The 22654-nt window shown below is 47.0% G+C and overlaps 1 protein-coding gene and 1 long non-coding RNA gene across 6 annotated transcripts in view; one reads left to right on the top strand and one right to left on the bottom strand.

The window, feature by feature from the left end:
- ROBO3 (roundabout guidance receptor 3) overlaps positions 1-22654 on the bottom strand; it is a 335111-nt gene that overhangs the window by 55511 nt on the left and 256946 nt on the right. For all 5 annotated transcript variants that reach the window (XM_080982318.1, XM_080982319.1, XM_080982320.1 and 2 more), the window contains exons 3-8: positions 22368-22525; positions 20000-20120; positions 17818-17956; positions 14662-14789; positions 5268-5392; positions 2824-2995 (exon numbers count right to left, since the gene is read on the bottom strand). In XM_080982318.1, coding sequence (XP_080838444.1) covers positions 2824-2995; positions 5268-5392; positions 14662-14789; positions 17818-17956; positions 20000-20120; positions 22368-22525 — 843 coding nt within the window. The remainder of the gene's footprint in view (positions 1-2823; positions 2996-5267; positions 5393-14661; positions 14790-17817; positions 17957-19999; positions 20121-22367; positions 22526-22654) is intronic.
- On the top strand, positions 10845-14818 carry LOC308463914. The gene is made up of 2 exons (XR_013979818.1): positions 10845-11063; positions 14627-14818. It is a non-coding gene; the product is annotated as an uncharacterized lncRNA (long non-coding RNA).

The raw sequence follows: 22654 nt of genomic DNA, 5'->3' as shown, positions 1-22654 counted from the left end.
AGACCCTTAGGGTACCCTCTTACATTTTAAAAATAATAATGGCATAACAGGTTCAAACCACAGAATGGATGGTTATCAACAAGCCAGGGGCTCATGCCATCCTCTTTGTTACAACAGCTTTCCCCACTTCCTGTTCAGCAGGAACAGAAACTTGTCATGATAATGTCTGAATAGGCCAATACAGTGGTACCTCGGGTTAAGTACTTAATTCCTTCCTGAGGTCCGTTCTTAACCTGAAACTGTTCTTAACCTGAAGCACCACTTTAGCTAATGGGGCCTCCCGCTGCTGCCGTGCCGTCGGAGCACGATTTCTGTTCTCATCCTGAAGCAAAGTTCTTAACCTGAGGTACTATTTCTGGGTTAGCGGAGTCTGTAACCTGAAGCGTATGTAACTCGAGGTACCACTGTAATGGTTTATGCCTGCCCATCCATTTTTATTTTATTTCACAGAATTTGTATACTACTTAATTGTAAAAAAAGAATCCCCTCTAAGTACTTCACAAAAACCATACATTAAAGTTATCTATAAAAGTCAGAGTTTTAAACAAGTTAACCTTAAAAAAAAAAAGCTGTTAAAATATATGTTACAAAAAACAACAACACTTTAAAACACGTACCAGCTTTACGTATCAGGGTAAGCCTGCCTTAAGAAGAAGGTTTCTAGCAGCTGCCAAAAATAGTACACTGAAGGAGCTTGCCTAATGTCAATGGGCAGGGGGTTCCAGAGTGCAGGTGCTGCTGTGTTAAAATATTGATTGCTTACAGCAGGGGTGGCCAACTCCCAAGAGACTGTGATCTACTCACAGAGTTAAAAACTGGCAGTGATCTACCCCCTTTTGGGGGGTTCAGGTCAAAGTTGTTGAGCTTCTTTGAGGTGAGCCAATGATCTACCAGTGATCTACCACAGCCAATGATCTACCAGTGATCTACCACAGTGATCTGCGACAGTGGCGTAGCGTGGGGGGTGCCAGGGGGGCCGGCCGCACCGGGCGCAACATCTGGGGGGGCGCGCTCGCTGCCTCCGGAGTCGCCGAAGAGCCTCGGGCGCAGGCTGTAGCAGAGCCCCATGTCTCGTGGAACCGACGAGCTGTGCGCGCGCCCGGGCTGAAGGCGTCCGGCAGGCAGCGGCTCTCAGCCCCGCGCGTCAGGGCCGCGGAGGACGTGCCAGGCAGCCCCTCCTCACAGCCCCGCCTCCGCTGCTGCTGCTGCAGCTGCTGGGCCATGTTGCATTTTCCTCGCCTCTCTGCCCCCCTCCTCCTCCGGGCAAGCGGCGTGGTTTGGGCGGCAGCGCCAGCAGCAACTCGACTCAGATCGACAGGTTAGGGGTTGGGGGGGGCGCAAATTACTTGCCTTGCCCCGGGTTAGGGGGCGCAAATTACTTGCCTTGCCCCGGGTGCTGACAACTCACACTACGCCGCTGATCTGCGATGTACCTGTTGGATGTGCCTGGCTTACAGGTGCGGAACAGACAATTTAGCAATCAGACTATGGGATCTGATTCAAGTTTGGAGGGCAAGTGCGAACCTAGTTGGCTAATTTGGACATTGCAGCAAACTATGCTTATCGCTAAATGGAGAGGAAGCTGTGAGACAGAGGAAAGTGGTGAGAGGAGCTAATGCCAGAGGCTTATTTCCAATCCTCTAAACCAGCAGTTTTCAACATGGGGTGCCTTGAATGAGAGTCAGGGTGCCTTGGGCAACACCGGCCTTTGTCCCTCTTTCCTTCCCTCCCTCCTCTGATGCCCTCTCACATCTCTGCTGCCCCAAGGCTGGAGAAGTATCTGAAGAAGTGTGCATGAACATGAAAGCTCATACCAATAACAAACTTAGTTGGTCTCTAAGGTGCTACTGGAAGGAATTTTTTTTATTTTGTTTCGACTACGGCAGACCAACACGGCTACCTACCTGTAGCCCCAAGGCTTGTTTGCCTCATGTCCACCTTTGGCCAGTCTCTGTCAGGCTGCTAAGGCTGGGGGGCATCCTTTTTCCAGCCCCTATGGGGCGGCATGAGGCACCTCTCTTTGAGGCAGGGGGTGGAGACTCAGAGACACCCAAGGAGAGGGGAGAGGAGGCTGAGGGAAGACTCCACAAGGGAGGGTGTTCGAAAAGGGGCGAGGGGCTGCCAGCTCTACAGGCAAGGGGTGACATAACTGGGCTTCTGAGGCTCAGAGTGTGTTTCCTCGAAGGGGAGCCGCAGAAAGAATGTAGTTGGTCAAGGGAGCCGTGGATTCGAAAAGGTTAAAAACCTCTGCTCTGAACCATGGTTTGGAGGATCATTTGAATTGAGCCACTGTGACTCTCTAACAAATTGTTTTTTGTGATTTATGACTTCACGATTCTCACCGACAACGTGATTCTAACTATCTTGCTCGGAAATGTTTTACTAAATTGATAGGAATTTACTCCCAGGTAAGGGGGGTCAAGGCTGCAACCTCTCTCTCTCTCTCTCTCTCTCTCTCTCTCTCTCTCTCTCACACACACACACACACACACACACAGTACTACCATGTTTAAGACAGGAGCCACTCTCACTTCCAGCTAAGTAATAAATGAAATTGGATCCAAGAATTGCTAAACTGTGAGTCATCCCCAGAGGCTGAGAAACTTTGGGATTACTCCCTGCCTCCTTAATAAGCGGCTATTTGATTTGAAGGAACATGATAAGCATGTCTGTGCATTACTTGCCTTGCCGCCACCCCACCCCCCAGGATTAGGGAAGCATTTCCTCCCATTTAAATCTGTGTGGAGTCAGTGTACATCAGCGCCTCTCGCTCCAAACTGTCCCAGGCGTGAAAAATTTATCTTCCACTCACAGATAACTTACCATCTTCCACTTCCAGGAGAGCTTTCGCCAGGATGCTCCCCGCCACACTAATGGCTTGACACATGTAGTAGCCTGAATCTGAAGTCTGCACGTCCATGATGTTCATCTCGCCGCTTGGAGACACAGAAAAACGGCCCATCGCCTGAGGGGGCTGGCTAGGAAAAAGCAGGATCTGCAGAAAATAAAATGGAAAAGAAGTGTTTTCAATTCCCATCCCCTGGAAACATGCAAGAAGAATGTGGCCCTTGGTTGCCAATATGGCCTTGGGTTGCCGTCCAGTTCCCCACTGCCCATTTCCCAGAATGTCTCCCTCTTGAGAGACACAATAGTTTCCCCCCCTTGCTTCTGTGGGATGTTGTCATGGGAGCAAAAAGAGGTAATGAGTGAATCTCCAAAGATGCTGAAGAAAAAGGTACCTTGTATTTGTAATGAAATATATTAGTATGTCTTGTAGGTGGGGGGGCAAGGAAGTTATGCCTGCCGTGAGTGAAATGCCATCCTCTTGGAAAGCTTTCCCCTTCATCAGCCTAGTTCCGACATAACAGGAAGCTGTGGTTTCCTGCTGCGTGAATGAGCTGTGGCAAGTCTTGGGCTCATGTGCCTCCCCCTCCCCTATTTTACATGCGAGAGGAAGAGATTAGAAGCATCTGCTTTGGGTTTTAAACTAACCACAGTTCACTGTGATGTCTGAAATCAGGTAACTACGGTTCGTTTTGTGGTTCCAGCTAGGACCTGAAACCAAAATGACATTTCTCACCTATTTTAGGGTTGTCATATTTCAAAAAGTGGAAATCAGGACACAAAGTTGCTCAGTTGTTGTTGTTTTTGAGGGGAGGGCAAAGTTGTTGAGTTGTTTTTGTGAAATCTCAAAAAAAGACCTTTTTGAGCTATTTTTAATGAAATTCACCAAAAGCTATGCTTCCAACATGGGTTGCTATATGTCTGGATTTTCCTGGACATTTAAGCTATTCCTGTCCAGACACTGTTTCAGACAATCGATTCCCAGTTATGTCCAGGAAATTCCGGCCATATGGCAACCCTACCTAATTTAGGCTACTGGAATAAAGAAATTTAGTTAGCAATAGACTTTTGTGTGAAGGGCCTGTGAATTCAGAATATGCTCAAAGATTATATATGCCCTTTAATTCTAACTATGTATTTTGCACCTGGTTCTGGTTGGTAGAGCTTGGGGTTCTAGTAGAAAAACAGAAAGCAAAATGAAGCATGGATCCAGGAAGTATGAAGCCTGTCCAGCACAGGGGTGGTGAACTTCTAGCTCGTGGGCCTAATTTATCCTGGAAGGCCATTCTCCCCAAACTAGGTCCACTTTCCCTGCTGTCGCCACATCACAGGTGACAGCAGGTGAAGGCATGGCTGCCACTGCTTTGAAGTCCGTTTCCAAATGACCTTCACTGAAACCAATTTCAGATGTATTTCAAAGGTGAGACCGCTTCAATTTGTCACCAGTCCCCTGTTCCACCAGTCAATGTTGGCCCACGGAAGGATCGGGCTCAGTTCCCCAGCCCTGCTGTAGAGGCATAACCGCATCCTGTACCCTTGGTGGGCAGAACAGGAGAAAAGCTACAGCTACAGCCCCTCAGAATTCTTCTCATTTTTCATGGCAGAGAAGCCAGGAGGACAATGTCACCAATTTTCTCTAGGAGGAGAGATTCTCCAACAGATCTTCAGGGATGGGACTCATTATTGGCGGCGGCGGCAGCAGCAGCAGCAGCAGCAGCACAGATCGTTCCTTTGGGGGGGGGTGTTATCGGGGTGGTGGTGTTGTTTTTATTGTCATTACACATAGTGGAACCTTGGTTTTCGAACGTAATCTGTTCTGGAAGACCATTCAACTTCCAAAATGTTCAAAAACCGAAGCAGGCATTTCCAGAAGCATTTCCATCCAGAAAACTCAATACGGAAGATACATGGCACGTTCGGTTTCCAAAAAGTGTTCGAAAACCGAAGCAGCTACTTCTGGGTTTTCAGTGTTCGAAAGCTGAAATGTTCGGCTTCCGAGACGTCCAAAAACCAAGGTACCACTGTATTCTGGTTTTTATGTTGATCTTTTATGTGAACTGCACTGAGACCTCCTCGTATAGGGCGGTGTATAAATTCAATTTATAATAATAATAATAATAATAGAGTGGTAACTCGGGTTAAGAACTTAATTTGTTTTGGAGGTCCATTCTTAAACTGAAACTGTTCTTAACCTGAGGTACTGCTTAAGCTAATGGGGCCTCCCACCTCTCCAACACAGAGACTCCCCCATCCATCCCTAACATTATACCCTCCCCATCATACTTCTGCATGGAATTTGACCACACGTGACAACTGCATCTCAGAACCAAGGCAAGCCGAAAGATTCAGCATGCGCACGCGGGCACATATTTGCACAAAAGGAAGGCAAGAGGCCATGCTGAATTGGGTAAGGCTGCACCTACCTGGCTACCTTCCTTCTGCCAAAACACAGCTGGCGGTGGGTTTCCTTTGGTCTCGCACTGAAAGGTCACAGTGCGGCCTTGGGCTACAATCTGATCCCGAGGACGGGTCACCAACTGTGGTGGAACTGAGAGAAAAGGAGAGGCAAGACAAAGACAAACAGGTTTAAGACTTTGGGGGAGTTAAGACCTGGACCCGTCCAGCCCTAGGTTTTTCCTTTCCAAACCCAGCGCTATAGCCCTGGGATTGGGTAGATGTGCTCCTCTAGATCAACCACGGCTCTCCTCATCTCTGACGTTTGGACATGATGGCAGGGGCAGGTGCTGAAGTCCAACACCATCATCTGGAGCAGCCTTTCTCAGCCTGTGGGTCCCCAGATGTTGTTGAACTACAACTCCCATCACCCCTGGCTAGCAAGGCCAGAGCTCAGGGATGATGGGAGTTGTAGTCCAACAACATCTGGGGACCCACAGGTTGAGAACTGCTGATTCTGGAGGGACATCAATTCTCCATTCTTGTTCCTGGTTGCTATACTCTGCTGTCCTGTCTCTGGGCTATTTGCAGGTGCTTGAAAATAAAGGTTCTGCCCCAAAGACATTGACAGCACCCGACATCTCGGTTGGTTAGAGCATGGTGCTGATAACACTAAGGTTGCAGGTTCAATCCCTGTATGGGACAGCTGCATATTCCTGCATCACAGGGGGTTGGACGAGATGCTACTCAGGTTCCCTTACAATTCTATGAGTCTATTAATAGATGTATTGTGTAGCTATCTTTTCACCCTCTTATAAAATAGGGAGGAAATAACTACCTATTCACTGGGAACCTCTTGTGTCATGTGAAATCTCACCTCTGGAAAAAGAATGTCTGGACAGTCAAATACAGGGCCTTCATTACTTTCTCTCTCTTAACTGGTTTGAACTAATAATAGTTATAGCAGCAGCCAATGAGCTTCATAAGAGTTAGCCTCTTTTAATCCAGATGGATTGAATGACCTGCTGGTCCTCTTGTGGAATGGGGTTGTGAAAATTGTGTTGTATGTTGTGTGTGATTGTGTGGGTTCTGACCCTCTTCTATCTGGCTCCGACTCATTTATAGCTCGCTCGTTTGGGGAAGGGGTGGAGCTTGCTGGTGCGACACACATGCTTTGAGTGCAGAAGGTGCCAGGTTCAAGCCCCACCATCTCCAGGTAGGGCTGGAAAAGACCCCTATCTGAAACCCTGCAGAGATGCTGCCAGTCAGACAATAAAGAACTAGTTGGACCAGCTGTCTGATTCTGCATTAGGTGGCTTCCAATGTTTCTAGATATCTGGAGCACCTGCTTTCACAGTATATGGGCAACCCAGAAGATTTTAAAGCAAGAACAGCAAGAGGCATTTAACAAGGGAAGAGATAAAGAAAGGAGAAATGCAAACCACTGGGGTATGATAAAGCAACACAAGCTATAACTTCACAGAGGAAATCAAACATATTAATGTGCTTCCAGATAGGCTTGGACTTTTATTTATTTATTTATTTAAAACCCAGTCTATAAATGCATGCAAAGGATATCATCTTGCAATGGAAGAAAGGAAAGGAGGAGACAGAGAGAGGCAAGAAAAGAAAAAAAAAGACCCTCTAAATCAGCCACCGGGCCATAAATAATGTTGCAGATTTAAATTCCTCCCTGAGCACCTCTGCCTTGTTTGGAACCTTTTCTCTCCTCTCAATGCAAGACAAATGGCACTGGGGTTTTACAAATGCTAATCGCCTGCCTTATCTCCTCTTTGCCCTCCCTCCGAAACTACCTAGAGAAGGAGAGAGAGAGAGACAATGCCCCATTCCTCTTGCAAAGCTGTAAAGTATTTATAGGGCACCAGGCACTGTAAGAAAGGGAGGGAAGGAGCTTCAGGTGTACTATTGTCATGCTGATCACTGCAAGCCTTACTTTAATGAAGTTGTGAGTGCTAGGTTACCCGCATGCTAATCGCAAGGGGTGTGTGACTGCTTGTTAACCAGCCCTCCCCCATCCAGAAGTCTTTTCTGGCAGTGTTTCCATGGAATGGGGAAAAATCCTCCTGATGTTTAATAGTTATTGACTGGCGCCAGAAATGGTTCATGGGAAGGGGTGCGTATGTGTGGATCTATGCAGACAGGAGTTAAATTTGCAGCAATGCCCAGTTCCATTGCCCCCTAAAGGTAAACGTAAAGGGAACCCTGACCATTAGGTCCAGTCATGACTGACTCTGGGGTTGCGGCGCTCATCTCGCTTTATTGGCTGAGGGAGCCGGCGTACAGCTTCCGGGTCATGTGGCCAGCATGGCTAAGTCGCTTCTGGCGAACCAGAGCAGTGCACGGAAACACCGTTTACCTTCCCACCGGAGTGGTACCTATTTATCTACTTGCACTTTGACATGCTTTCGAACTGCTAGGTTGGCAGGAGCAGGGACCGAGCAACGGGAGATCACCCCGTCGTGGGGATTTGAACCGCCGACCTTCTGATCGGCAAGCCCTAGGCTCTGTGGTTTAACCCACAGCACCACCCGCATCCCTATATCTATGCAGACAGGAGTTAAATTTGCAGCAATGCCCAGTTCCATTGCCCCCTACGTTGCTCCTATTCCGGGTCCTGGGTTGGCTCACAAGAGCCACTGCGCTTGATAGTGGTGGAGAGAAACAGCAGTAAAGTTGGCAGCATGAGACATGTAACTGTGATTGCTATTTCAGGAACCAGCAGTGATGAATCATGACAGCAGTTACCAAAGTTTCACTGGAATTGGGTTGGACCAAAGATATGGGTCACTGATAGTCAGAGGTGATGGAAGTCCACTGTCTGGAAGACTGCAGGTGAGTTATCCCTTGGTGTATGATGCTCCATTCAGATGTCCAACTGAATGTGTGGATGTGGCACTTACTCAGCCTCAATGTTGTCTGAATGGGGTGCCTTCATGTTGTGCAAAGTCACTCAATTAGCATCATGGATGAGCATGAAACTCGGGTTTCTCATATCCAATCCTCCCAAACTCCAGCCAAGTTGCCACAAAGATATTTAGCACGTCTTGATTTATGATATTGGATCAGCCATCTGTATCATTCTCCTTTGCCTCCAGATCCTAACATCTGAGAGCGCACAGTGACCCTTTGCTTCAACCCCAAGCGAACACAATCCTGTGTAGTTTTTGTCTTTCTACTTCCATGCTCATCAAATCACGTTAAGAGACCCATAAGCAAAGGCTGTTTTAAAATTTTATACATATTTGAAATAAATGAAGTCACACACAAAAGACTGAGATAGAGTCTCAGATAGGTAGCACACTCCGAAACCTGAAAGGTTTCTAAAATCTCACCCTTCAAAGGTTGGAAAAACAAATTTTTAGGGCCATACTACCAGCACAAAATGTACAAAAGCCTTGGGGTGATCAGGTGCTTAGGATATTTCCTGCCTTGATTTTTATCATCCTGACTTTCCAACGCTTGGCGCAAGCACTGTGGGTAACCAACCCCCCCCCCCAAAAAAAATCAAAAGTTGGAGGGTAGGGTCAGGCCCACTTCTACAAACGTCTGTGTAGGGTATTGTAACTTGAGGCTGTGGGTCAGGTTTCATCACAGTGTCCGGAACAACCTCATTCTCTTTCTCTCCATTTCTCTCCCTCTCCCTCCCTCCCCACGTTTAATGTCCATAAATCCTGCGAGGGAGGGAAGCGAGGAAAAGAATCTGCCAGCCTTTTCTTTTGGGCTGGCAAAGGCCACTTCTCCTTTGCTGAAGGTCAGGCTTTGTCCCCTGGAAATCACTTCACCAAATGATGTGTGTGTGTTATGAGGGAACCTGGCAGCCAGCAGCCACAGGAAGGGTCATTTGGCTGGCACTGAAATCAGAGATCAGCTGCCTTGGGCCGATTCTGCGAGAAGGGGGTGGGGATGAGCAGGGACCTTCTTAACATGTGCCTGGATGCAAGGCAGGAGACCTCTGACCTTCCAGAGCAACAGCCTGCTGTCTTGGTGATGCCACCTGCTCCACAATCAAATAAAAATGTAAATGGGAGGGAGGGAGGGGGGTCCATTTCAGCTCTTTGGTTAATGGTTGCTGGGAAAGCCCTCTTCTCAGATTACACACACACACACACACACACACACACACACACGGACTGCACCAGGCGCCACTTCAAAGGCTGGAGGAGTCTGGATGATGGAAAGGATATTGTGACTCAGGAAATTCATTACTGCCCCTCCAGCGACGCCTCACCCCACTTCAAAGGGAAAGATAAAAAAAGAAACTCAGAGGGCAGGAACGACCTTGGGGCGTCTAAGGAAAATGGTCCCTGCTGCCCACAAATTCAGCATGGAGATAAGAGATGATGGCTGGCCAACCCCCCACCCCCCCTCCAGGCAGGAAATTGAACTGGGTTGCTGGCTGCCTAGCAAAGAAAGGGGGGACCAGGGCAGGCAGCGTCTCCTATCACCTGGCATCTCTCGCTCACCTGTGGGCCCTTATCTTCACAGCTACAAGAAGAGAAGCGTGCTTTGTTAGAGAGGGTGATTTATTGGCAAAAAGAAAAGGGTAGAAGGAGAAGATAAGCCCTTGATGGGGCTGCTGTGCGTCAAAGGAAAGGGCAACAGCAGTTATTCCCAGGGTTGCTATTAGGGTTATGTAAGCCACAGATGCACGGCAAGCCTGTCGACCTGACAAGTGATGTCACAGTACAAAAATGCATTTGAAGGCAAAGGCATGGCGCCATGGACTAGTTCACAAGCAGATATCCCCTCCCCTTCCTTTTTATTGCAGCTAAGCGCTTAGAGACTGGGGAAATTCATATTCTGCAATTACCTTTTTTGTTATTTATTTAGGGCCAACAGTGTGAAGGGTGCTTTATGGAGGGCAAGTGGTCAGGTCGCTGCCCTAAGGAGCTTACAGTCTAAAATTCACCCCAGGGGAAGGAAAAAGGAACTCGAGGCAGGTGGGAAACAGGAAAGCAACAGGGGCAGTGCTGGGGGGGGGGGCTGCAAAGGTCGTGCCAAAGGATTGGCAGAGAAGGTGGGTTTTGCAGAATACTCTGAATGAAGCAAGTGAAGTGATATCAAACCATTGGTCTGGAAGGCAGTTCCAAGCATAATTTTTGGGGTTGCACCAGAAGGTTTCGTGTGCAAAAAGTCAAAAGTCTGGAAACTTTGCGGTATGTGTTGAGAACACTGGGGGGGGGGGAGGCGGAGGAAATGAATTTATTTTTATAATTTGTCCAGTTCTCTCACTTACTGGGAAATTGGGCAAATCCTGAAATCAGTTCATTCACTGAAAGGTAAGTCGCAAGCATCTCCAACACAATTTGTTTTATCCCATGTATGCAGCAATCACCTTGCTTCAAATGGTGGTAGGAAAAACTCTTTCCCGTGAGACTCATCAATGTTGATAAAGTCTTGGCAAAATAGGGTATAGGCAAGGGAAGGAAACTTGATTATCAGTGGGAAAGTTACATTCTTCTTAGAAGAGGGGTAGTAAATGTGGTGCCCTCCAGGTGTTCCTGGACCACAACTCTGATCATCTCCGGCCAATGGCCATGATGTCTGAGGCTCATGGGACTTTGAGTCTGACAATGCCTGGAGGTTACCACATTGGCTGCTCTTGTTGAAGAACAGAGAAGATTCCAAGAGAGTCAGGACTGAAATGTGCCCATTGTGGAAGACAGAAGCCAAGCACAATCCTATGTATTCTTTCCACAAACCAACTGCTGAAAACATGGTCCAGTTCAGATGGCACTTGAATCCTGGGAGCACAAAGGAATGAAAACACTAATGCCAGCAATCCAACATGCAAGTACCAGGAAGTAAGTCTCCCTAAACTCAGTGGGACTTACTGTTGAGTAGAGAAACATGGGATTACACGCAGGTCTGTAATCTTATGCATCCTTACCTGGGGTTAAGATAAGGAGTATGCCAAGTGCATAGGATTACATGGTAAATTGGGCATCTTAGCCTTATCTTAGAACAGTGGTGGCCAAACTTAGCCCTCCAGCTGTTTTGGGACTACAACTCCCATCATCCCTAGCTAACAGGACCAGTGGTCAGGGATGATGGGAATTGGCCACCACTGTCTTAGAAAAACAGTGCTGGAGAGTACCCAAATGCTGTACCACCTTGTTTCGTTGGAAAATGATGGGGATGGAGGGATGCACAAAGATCTATACCAGCCTTCCACTTCCTGATGCCCTCCAATTGTTTTGGACTCCCAGCTCCCAATATCTTTGACCTCTAGCCATGTTGGTTGGGGCTGATGGGAGCTGAAGTCCAACTTTTAGAGGCCACCAGGCTGGGCAAGCAAGGCTAATTAGACAACCAGGCGCAATGAGTTCCTCTTAGCACTGGGCAACCAGAACACAGAACTCACACAGGAAAAACTGCTCTCACTGTGGTTTCAAAAAAATAAATGAAAAGAAAAGCAGGGAGAAGGCACATGCACAAAACCGACCAAGGAACTCCAACCCTTAGTCATCCCAGCATGCAGCAGTGTTAATGAGATGAAATGAATACTTACGGAATGGGCCAACTGGACCAAAGAGAACATATGAAAAAAAACAAAAAAATAAAAAAAGCATGAGATGAGTTGGATCAAATTAATCTGGCATGAATGTTTAAAGCGTCAACAAGTAGGGAGACCCAGAATTAGAGTGCAAGGCTAACCAAAGGCCAAATCTGAGCCGATCTCTTTGCCAAAGCGATATGAAGTACAGATGTACTCCGTGGCATGCTACAACCACAGATTTCCCTCCCTTTAGAGACCTGCCAAAGCTGGAGAAGCCTCTGCTAATGCTATAAAGTCTTCTTGTTTGGACTGAGCTTTAGTGACCAGAGTTAATACTGGGAGAGGAGATGGATGTTTAGTTTAGGTTTTATTCTTCTGCAGTTTGCCAGAGACTTCACTGAGATTTTTATTACAGATAAAATTCAATTTCATGCTATGGGATTTTATAGAAGGGTGGTCTGTTTTGAACCTTTGGGACAGAGCAGAGGTAAAATGCAAAAATGGAATATGTTAAGTGAGGAAATAATGTGGCTCTAGGACACATTAATAAGCAGCTGTGCACCTTCTTAAACCCAGACTGGGAATTAGCAGAGAATGCAAGGAACTGCAGGACCCACAGCCAAGATGTTGCTGTTGTACGTTACAGGTGAAACAAATTCCAGTTACAACGTGTATTCCTGTGGCCATTGATCTCAAGAGCATGAAGCAAACTGAGAAACCCACCAGGGCCAAACTTTGGGACAGAAGTCTAGGGCGGAGCTAATTGCAGAGAATGGCAATCTTGGACATTTGTTGGAGGTCTAAGACCAGCAGAGGGCCCACCCCCTTAACCATGTTACCATTTCCACTTTGCCAAGAAGATCTGATGCCACCTATGAGGGCTCTCAATTGGCACATCCTGCCTCTTCCTAGAGATGGCATTGGGCCCTGCTCAGCAGATATGAACAGGAAGCTCCCCCAATGCTTCAGGAAGTGACAGGTGGTGGGGAAGGCTCCCAGAAGACTATTCAGCCCAAAGCTGAACCTTACCTTACTATGAATACAGTGATGCACTAAGCGCACCTGGGATATTTATCAGTGGAGATTTGCCATACACTCTCAGGAGCAAGGGGTAGGCTTGGTCCCACTAGAATGGTCTTTCTAAGAGCTACTTCTTATTTAATTCAGTAAGAAGCATCCGATGGGATAAGGAAAGGGGTATGCTCCGGGAGTGAGGGCCAAATCTGCCCCATTTCCTGGTTAATCCCACTTTTCAGGGAAGAGAACAGGAATGCTTTACCCCTTCAACACTTTGCAGGTTGCAACTCAGTTTCCCCTCTGCCTAGAAACACACGGTGTCTTATTCCGTCCTTTATTTTATACACATCTCATGCAATATATCCCACGGCCAAGAGACCCATCAGTTTATAGGCCTATATGTGCTACAGCACACAATTGACTCGTATCGAGCCGCAGTTAGAAGGAACGTTTTTACAGGATGTCATTTGCAAAATTCAGAAGAAGAGGAAGCCTGGTTTTTAAAGTTGGATGGGTGTCCAATGTTGCTCTGTTGTTCCGTGTGCCATCTCTGCGTTCTGTGTTCCAGCCTGCCTGCATTCCAGTTTAACTTGGAAACATTTCTGCAATTCATTTTGGAATTGTCGCATGTGACATTGGCCCCAGTTTTCAGCTGACATCTCCATTTTACGGCACATAAACATCATGCACACTGAACAATCACTGCACAAAAGGGAATCCTGATATGATCATACCATTCTTTTTGTGTAGTGCTGTAATTAATGTATCTACACGCTTGTGTGCATCAAAAATCTATCAATGGTGGGTGGCAGAGATATGGCCAACTGAAAATTGAGACCAACTGTGAATGTTTAGTAATGTGAATAAAACAGTCCTGGAAATCCAGAACAGGAGAATAACAGGTTGTCCTTTGGGAGCACTGCTCCATGGAGAAGATCAGACAATTCAGAATGTGAAGGGAACTTCAGGTGGACAGAATTATGTAAGTAGACTGCAATAAAATGACATAGAAGGTGGTTCAACCAGTTTGAAACAAGGTGTTTCAATTAATAACTTTTTCAGTGACATTGTTCTGGGGAGTGGGGGAGAAATGAATCAGAGCTCTGGAAGGATGGCGGTCACCATTTTGCTTTTCTCAGAATGCCGGGTTTTCAGGCGCACATTGAGAAATTCAAAATGGCGCCACCATTAAAAAATGGCTGCCTTCTGTGCACTTAGGCCTACCGTTATAGCGGACAGCAACTGAGTATTGATAGAAAAATGCACACTTTTAGAGCAGTGACCGAAGCAGGCTTGTTAAAAATGCATCCTTTTTTTAAAAATGAAAATACTGGGGAAAACATATTCTACATTTAGATTTCTTTTCTTGCTCTCTATAAAAAAAACACACACCAAAAATGCCTTGCAAAAATGTGAAGTTGCTTTATTTGAAAGCAAACCCAAAAAGAAAAGAAAAAGAAGCCCGAGTTAGCGTGGAAGCAGAAATTGAAAGTGCAATTCTATGTGTGTCTACCCAGAGAAAACTCCACTGAGCTCAGTGGGCCTTACTTCAGGTAAAAATGTGCTGATGAAGTGGAAAAACGAATCACTGAAAAACAAAGAGGTGAGGGGCAATGTGCAAAACCACTTCTCCTTGAATTATTGGGTGAATTTTTGCCGAATCAATGTTTCCCGACAGCCTGTGCACCTTAGTCGTGATTAGTTGACTCTGTTTGCATTAGTTTTCGACGCTGGATTTGGTGCTACTAAGCTACATACAGCAGCTGCCCTGGCAATGTGAGCTGAGTGGACACGTGTTTTTACCCTTTCTTGCATTTATCTTTTCATCACCCCACAATGCACCCTCTTCAGGAACAAACATCTTCAACCAATTGAGACATACTCACCGTGGACGCTAAGGGAGCCTGAGGCCTCAGATTTGCCCACGCTATTCTCTGCCACGCACGTGTAAGTGCCCTCATCCTCTGCACTCACCCGGCTGATGCGCAGAGTGTTGTCATTCTGGACCTCCGATCTTGGAATTAAAGGAAAGAAGCAAAAGAATGGAAGAGTTGTCACGTCACCGAAGCCCAGCTCTAACTGAAGTGGAAAACTTGTGTCTCAGCTGTACCAAAATGCCAGGGGGGAACTGGGTGTTGGTCTAGCCATGTACACAGAAAGTCAGGAAGAAGGGGTTTAGTCTAGCCTTGCATAGAGACAGCTAGCATGTCAATTTGGCTTAGCCTTGCACATATAAAGCTAGCGTGTCAGTTTAGCTGTCAGGATGCTGTCAGCGACTCCCAGCTGGTTGCCCAGGAAAGACAAGGAAAACTTTATTATTTTATTTTTTATTTCAATCTTTACAGAGAGAGGCTCTAGAAGCCAGCCTCTTGGATAATGGCATTGTCCCGAGTGAATCTCCACCCGCCATCTCTCCCTCTTCCTCATTCCTCATTCTCCTCGTCTCCTCTATGGGTACTGCTACTTGCCCTCTGTCCTGGAGCTCTTTGCTCTCCTACTTTCAAGACTCACCAGGTTCTGGGAGAGAGGGGGTCTGGAATGCTTTCTAATGGCAACGTGTCAGCTGGGTGTTGTTCCAGCTGTCCCATGATTTCCCAGCTTTTCCCCTCATCTGCCTCTGAGCTGCTACCTTCTTCAAACCCCTGTTGTAAATCTATAGACAAACTCCAGCCCTCCAGATGTTTGGGACTACAATTCCCATCATCCCTGGCCACTGGTCCTGTTAGCTAGGGATGATGGGACTTGTAGTCCCAAACATCTGGAGGGCCGGAGTTTGCCTATGCCTGAGCTATACTGTCTTCCCTTTCCTTCTCCTTGGAAGGGTCAGGATGGGGGAGGCAGTCGCCACCATTCCTCCTCTGCCCAGTCTCTGACATTAGCCTAGCCTTGCTCACAGAAAGCTAGCATGTCAAGAAGAACTTTAGCTTAGCCTTGCTCACAGAAAGCTAGCATGCCAAGAAGAATTTTAGATTAGCCTTGCGCACAGAAAGCCAGCATGTCAAGAAGGGTTTTAGCCTAGCCTTTCCCCTGACACTCCAAATTGCTAAGTGTAAGGAAGTGCTGCTATTCTTCTATTTCATGGCTGGGGGAAGGAACATCCCGTCATCTAAACCCCCATCTACAGTCTGAACTGTGCTTGAAGTCTGTTTCTGTTTCTTTGGTGAAGAAAGTCAACACATACTCTCTCCACTCGCACGTGCTTTTAAAGATGGAGCAAAACAAGCTCACTCGCAAGACTCTTGTTGTGCAAGTCTTGCAAGTCTGTTGAGTACGCTGACACAAACTGCATCAGTGAGGATGTGCATGATGACAGTGACGGGAGGGTGCACTGCATTCTGGGTGACCAGGCTGTGCCTTCTCCTTCTGCCTCTAGTTCCCCCCCCCCCCTTAGCTGTCGACTGGTGCCCTTTACAGATTCTGTTGTTGTGTTCTTTTCCCCAGCTGGGGCTTCCTCAGTTGGAGCAGCCATATCCTGGGAGAAAGTAGGTACCTGCCTCTTCCAGCCTCTGATCCCCAGTCTCAGCCCTCCCCGCTCCCAATATCATCCTCCTGTTCCTCCTCCTAGTCCATCTCAGTCTGCCAATCCACTCCTGAGTCCAGTGACCCCTCATGACTCAAGACACACTCAGGGATGATAGCCATCCAAAGTAATGTGTGTACCTCCTGAATGATATGATTTATGGTCAGCCGGATGTGGGGTCACAACTTTTGAGTGCCGTTTGTATACAAACCATGTGCCCCACCACTGAACAATGGCTTCTCTCAAGCCAAAAGCCAGTGTGGTGCGGTGACCAGAGTGTTGGAGCAGGACCTGGGAGACCCGGGTTCAAATCTCCACTCAGCCATTAAGTTCACTGGGTGACCTGGGGCCAGTTGCTTGTCTCTCAGCCTAACCTACCTCACAGGGTTGCTGTGACAGATACATTGGGGCAGTGTTTGTGGTGTAGTAGTTGGACCTGGGAGCAGGAACTGGGAGATGCGGGTTCAAATCTCCACTCAGCCATGAAGCTCCCTAGGTGACCTGGGGCCAGTCGCTTGTCTCTCAGCCTAACCTACCTCACAGGGTTGTTGTAATGTTAAAATAAGGAAGGGGGAAAGCATGCATGCCACCCTGAGCACTTTGGAGGAAAAGAGAGATATAAATGTAGTAATAGATACTGATAAATAAATACAACTCCATCTGCCACATTCTGAATGCTATGGGTTCCTCTCTGTGACAACTGTCAACAACTAATATACACACTTTTTTCCTTTTTCTTAACTGCAAGTGTTCACTGGAACTGGAAACACTAAACCCACAAGATAATCCTTCCTAAATAGCCACATTCCCCAGGAACTATCAACTGAATTGAAAAAAGAGCTCTCCTCTTCATGTTCTATGCCACATTAACCATATTAACAATCTTAAGCGAATTTTTAGGGTCAGTGGTGCAGGCAATCTAATCTCTCTCCTTGCCAGCTTGGGAGCATCTTCCCTATCAGAACCCTTGTCTAAAAAGAAAGAAAGAAAGAAAGAAAGAAAGAAAGAAAGAAAGCGCTTCATTTTCACATTGATACATTTGGGGGCGGGGAGGAGGAAGAGCGATAAAGAGGGCTCTCTCTTTAATTGCACAGCACCTTGTGCAATCGCCTGCGCTAATAGGCATTGTCAGGCTCATTGTCCGGGGAATTAAGCAGACTTGCTCCTCGCCAACCAAGACGAGGGTATCTGAAACAGTGTTGTGGTTTACCCTTTTGGAAGCGTGAGGAAGTGACCTTTCGTCGGCTCCACGGTGAAGCAGATCCAGCCCTCAATCTCTTCCCAGCCATTACTGCTATTGCCAGCAATTTTCATAGCTCTTCTCAAGTGGAAGGTGGCTGACAGACCTCGTTCTAGAGATGGGGAATGGCGCTGAGAGATGCTGTGTGGCCCCAGGCCATTGGGTCAGTGTGTGGCAAAGGAACAGCCAAGCCCAAACCTGCAGTCTACTATCTCCCACCGGGATTGCAAGTTACCCGCCTGCCCATCCTGCAAGCCCCGAAGGTGAAAAGGCGCCACTTACCTCCCTCGAGGAAGCTCCCCTTCCTCCTTACGCCACCGGGATGTGGGCACAGGGTCCCCCTGCACTTCGCAGTGGAAATTCACGGTGTCCTCCGCAAGCACCACTTGGTTGATGGGCCTCTTGATGAACGTGGGTCGCTCTGTCAGGACACAGGCAGGAAATGGTGTTTGAGGCACAGGACCAGCACAGAGGCAGGCCTACCACTGCTGCCCTGGGCAAGGTCTACCAGCGCTGAGGTCTGCCATTCAGCTAGGCCAGTCTTTTTTATTTTCCCACAATGCCCTGGAACAACTCCATGGCATTGTGGGAAATGACCATGATGGTTCCTAGCTGCCTCTGGAGTGCTGTTGCTGTTCCTGCCCACTGTTCTTGCAGTCAGCAGGCTGTGGTCCACGAGTATTCCCACATAGAGTGGTGCCCTCTCGGATAGTAGTTCATGAGATGGTTCATGGGCGCTCATCTCAGTGTTCTCCCCTGGGTGGTCTCCACCCATTAAAGCGCCCCCACCTACCTGGGAATGAACTCTGTTTAATGTGGTAGGTTCTGAATTCTGGGCTCATATGGTTCTTAATTGGAAACTATGCTGAACTCCGTCAGCAATTTCTAGATCAACTCTGTATCCCCAAATGGAAACCAGAGTTGGAGGTCATACATTTTCTATTACTGGGGAATGATCAGGAGCTCACCAAGTTAGTGGCTAAATATTTCTACTTGGTTTTTTGTCATCGAAATACCCTGCAGACGTCTGATCTCCCTGGAGACCTAGAGATGTGACAATAGACTGCTCTGCCTCCTTTCTTTTAGCAAATGTTTTGTGCCACTGGGGAAGTGGTAATTCTGTATTGATTTGTTTGGATGTTTGTATGTGATGCCAATAAAAGGTTTGATGATGATGATGATGATGTTCATGCCTGGGGACCCCCACCAACATAGGAGGCCCCTTTGCATGGGGTCCCCTGGAGATGGTCCTGGCTTGATAGACAACTTTAGCCACCTCTGTATTCTATTCACATAATCATCAAAAAGCCCACAGGATGCCCCTTGGCACCAAGAAAGGGGCACTGAATCGCAATATCAGGTTTAAGCTTAAGACAGGACTCGCTCAGATAGAAGACATTTCCTGCCACAGAAGCACTGGAGATGGATGCACTGTACTTGAGTTACCCCAAAACAGCAGTGTCTGCAAAGCAACATAACTAGCCTTGCAACCAAAAATAGCCAGCTGCAATGCTGTAGAAAACTTTCAAAACCAAACAACAAATTGTAGGATGGCCCTGTGATATGGGCTTTCTGATACAAGGCTAATTTGCATGGGGAAATGCTCAGTTTGCATGGGAAAAAATTCTGATTCCCTAGAGGCTGATCTAATTTAGCATGTTCATTTTATTTGTGTTCAGGAAACAAAGCAACAAACTTTGATACTACCATGCTTGCCTAACATTGTTGTTTGCAATTGGCGTCCATTCGTTGTTTGTAAAGACCTTATGAAACTGAAGGTTTTCCAGAGAAAAATAAAAAACTGAGAAATGTTCAGCCCTTCATCACTGATTCCAGTAGTAACGAGCAATTGGGTAGAATCTAGCCTGCTCACATTTTCTTTATATTTCCACAAGACTGGAGACTTGTTTTTTGTTTTTGTTTTTTTGCTTTTTAAAAAAAGTAAAGTTGAATAGTCAAGCAAAAGGTCTGGGCTTTGAGTAAAGGCATTTGCAGACTCATTTTCAATGGAAGAAAGTGCTCTCCAGGTTTCCCCAGATACTAATGGTCTTGTTAGATAGTAAAATTCATGTTTAATTGCTGTTTTAGGGGTTGTTTTTAAAAGTCTGGAACGGATTAATCCGTTTTGCATTACTTTCTATGGGAAAGTGCACCTTGGTTTTGGAACGAACTTCCGGAACGGATTAAGTTTGAGAACCAAGGTACCACTGTAAATCTATTTTTTTAAAAAAAGAATTCTAAATAAATAAATAAACAAACAAAGGGGGGAAAGTTAACCATTCTGTTCTCATTTTCACACCCCTCCCTGGCTGCTTCCAAGCTATAGAAAAAAACTCACAGAAGAACTTATCACAGATCTTGCCTTGTGGGTTTTCCCCTTCCTTTTTGACCCTGAGAACTCCACATTGCCTTTTCCTCTCTGTCCGATTCCCATCTCCCCTGCCAGATCCCTGCTCCTACATACCGAAGACCACCAGCTCCGCAGGCTCGCTGTCCCGTTCTCCAACCATGTTGGTGGCCACGCAGATGTACATGCCAGCGTCACTCTTCCTCGTGTTGGACATCATCAGCTTCCCACCTCGGATCTAGAGCAGAGGGGCCAAAAGGAAATCCTGCTTAGAGACAGCTGCACAAACAAGCTTCCCAGGCCAATGTATTGGTGGGGCCCCACTTCTCTCAAGAAGCAGCCCCTGGGAAACTTCCTCTTGCAGAGAACTTCAATAATAATAATAATAATAATAATAATAATAATAATAATAATAATAATTTATTTGTACCCCACCCATCTGGCTGGGTTTCCCCAGCCACTCTGTGTGGCTTCCAACAAAGATTAAAAATACATTAAAATGTCACACATTTAAAACTTCCCTGAACAGGACTGCCTTCAGAGGTCTTCTAAATGTCAGGTGGGAGGGCGCTCCACAGGGCAGGTGCCACTACTGAGAAGGCCCTCTGCCTGGTTCCCTGTAGCTTTGCTTCTCGCAGTGAGGGAACCACCAGAAGGCCCTTGGCGCTGGAACTCAGAATCCGGGCAGAACAATGGGGGTGGAGACGCTCCTTCAGGTATAGTGGCCCACCAACATTTTGAATTGTGCTCGGAAACATACTGGGAGCCAATGTAGGTCTTTCAAGACTGGTGTTATGTGGTCTCGGCGGCCGCTCCCAGTCACCAGTCTAGCTGCCACATTCTGGATTAGTTGTAGTTTCCGGGTCACCTTCAAAGGTAGCCCCACATAGAGCACATTGCAGTAGTCCAAGTGGGGGATAACTAGAGCATGCATCTGGTGAGATAGTCCACGGGCAGGTAGGGTCTCAGCCTGTGTACCAGGTGGAGTTGGTAGACAGCTGCCCTGGATACAGAATTGACCTGCACCTCCATGGACAGCTGTGAGTCCAAAATGACTCCCAGGCTGCGCACCTGGTCCTTCAGGGGTACAGTTACCCCATTCAGGACTAGGGATCCCTCCACACCAGCCTGCCCCCTGTCCCCCAAGAACAGTACTTCTGTCTTGTCAAGATTCAACCTCAATCCATTAGCCGCCATCCATCCTCTATAATGAGGAATACACCTCCCCAGAAATTCACTGGAGTGTGTGCCTCTGGAACTCCCTGCCCAAAGATATCAGGCAGGCACCTTTGCCATACAGTTTGTTTGCTAAAGGCTTCCTATTAAGTAAGCCAGCCCACACATCCAACTTCATTATGTATATCAGGTGAGAGAACTGGGGATTTTTTAGCCCACGGTCCATAATATCTCTTTCTGGGAGAACCTTCTGAGAGCCACACCAAAGTGGTAGACAGGGCCGGAGGCAAACGTCGCTGGAGAGTAACAAATGTCAATGCTACCTTTGCACAGTATGTTGGTTTCTACGCACCTGTTTCAATCCTCCGTCCAGGTAATCCAGAGGCATCCTCAGAGCTCAAGGACACATTCCAGCCAGCCAAAAACACTTAGGGTGGGAATCAAAGCCAGTGAGTGGAGCATGCTGGGAATAAATCTGAGGACCAGATAGTGAAGACTGGAGGGCCAAATTTGGCCCCTGGGCCTGAGGGTTCTCACCCCAATGTACACTTAATTTAAGCATTAATCAAAATGTAAGTAACAATGGCTGGTTTCACTTACATTTTGATAAATGCTTAGGTTAACTTGCTTTTAACGTTTGATTTTAATAAATGTGTTTTAGCGGACATTTTATATTCTGTTTAAACCACATAGAGGTTAGGGGTGATGAAGCAGCATATAAATCCCGCTATATGAATAAAAACGGATTCTGCACCTTAAACTGGGAACTGACCTTCTCTACGGAGAACCAGCTGAGATCACACATTTTCCTGCAAGAGTATTTCAGACCTCAGTGGAATTTTAGGCAATACTCCATCAACGCTCAAGGCTACCTGCTTGCTGCTCCTAACCATGCATCCAGTTCTACTCTGCCCTATCCAGGATGTTTTGCCTCTCATGGCCTAAGCTCCGTGCTATATGCCTTGCATGCAGAAGGTCCAAGCTCCTAGCATCTCCAGTTGAAAAGATCAGGTAGCAGGTGGTTGGAGAGACTGTAGCATCAGCGGTAGAACACAAGCTTTGAAGGTTCAAAGTCTAATCTCTCGTCTCTCCAGGTATAAATGGGAAAGACTTCTATCTGAAACCTTGCATTGCTGCTGCCAGTCAGTGTAGACAATGTGGAGCTAGATGGACCAATTATTATTATGTAGATTCCTATGTTTCCTCCAAAGTTCTCAGACTTGAACAGAACGGCAAAACCCAAAGAAATTATTTAGGTTGAAAGAGGTACAGGGCTGCCTTTTTCAAGCGGGGCTTCCCTCGGTCTCACCGTAATGCGCTCATCCTTATCGCTGATGCGGATGTTGTTCTTTTTCCAGGAAATGGTGGGTTCCGGGTGTCCTCTCGGTGGGATGCATTCCATCACGGCTGGCTCGCCCGCTGCCACCACCACATCGCTGGGAGCTTGGCGGAAGTCATCTCGCAAGACTGCAAGGAAGAGAGAAGAGTTTGAGGGTCCCCTTGAGGGGAAATAACAAAAACAGGATGAGGCATCAGAGAGACACTTGCAGATTTCCTTTCTTCCTTGGCTGTTCCACCACCACATTTTAAAAAGCG

This window comes from Podarcis pityusensis (genome assembly GCF_964106645.2).
Source record: "Podarcis pityusensis genome assembly, chromosome: 15".
In the NCBI taxonomy this organism is placed as follows: domain Eukaryota; kingdom Metazoa; phylum Chordata; class Lepidosauria; order Squamata; family Lacertidae; genus Podarcis; species Podarcis pityusensis.
This window is presented reverse-complemented; position numbering and strand designations above follow the sequence as displayed.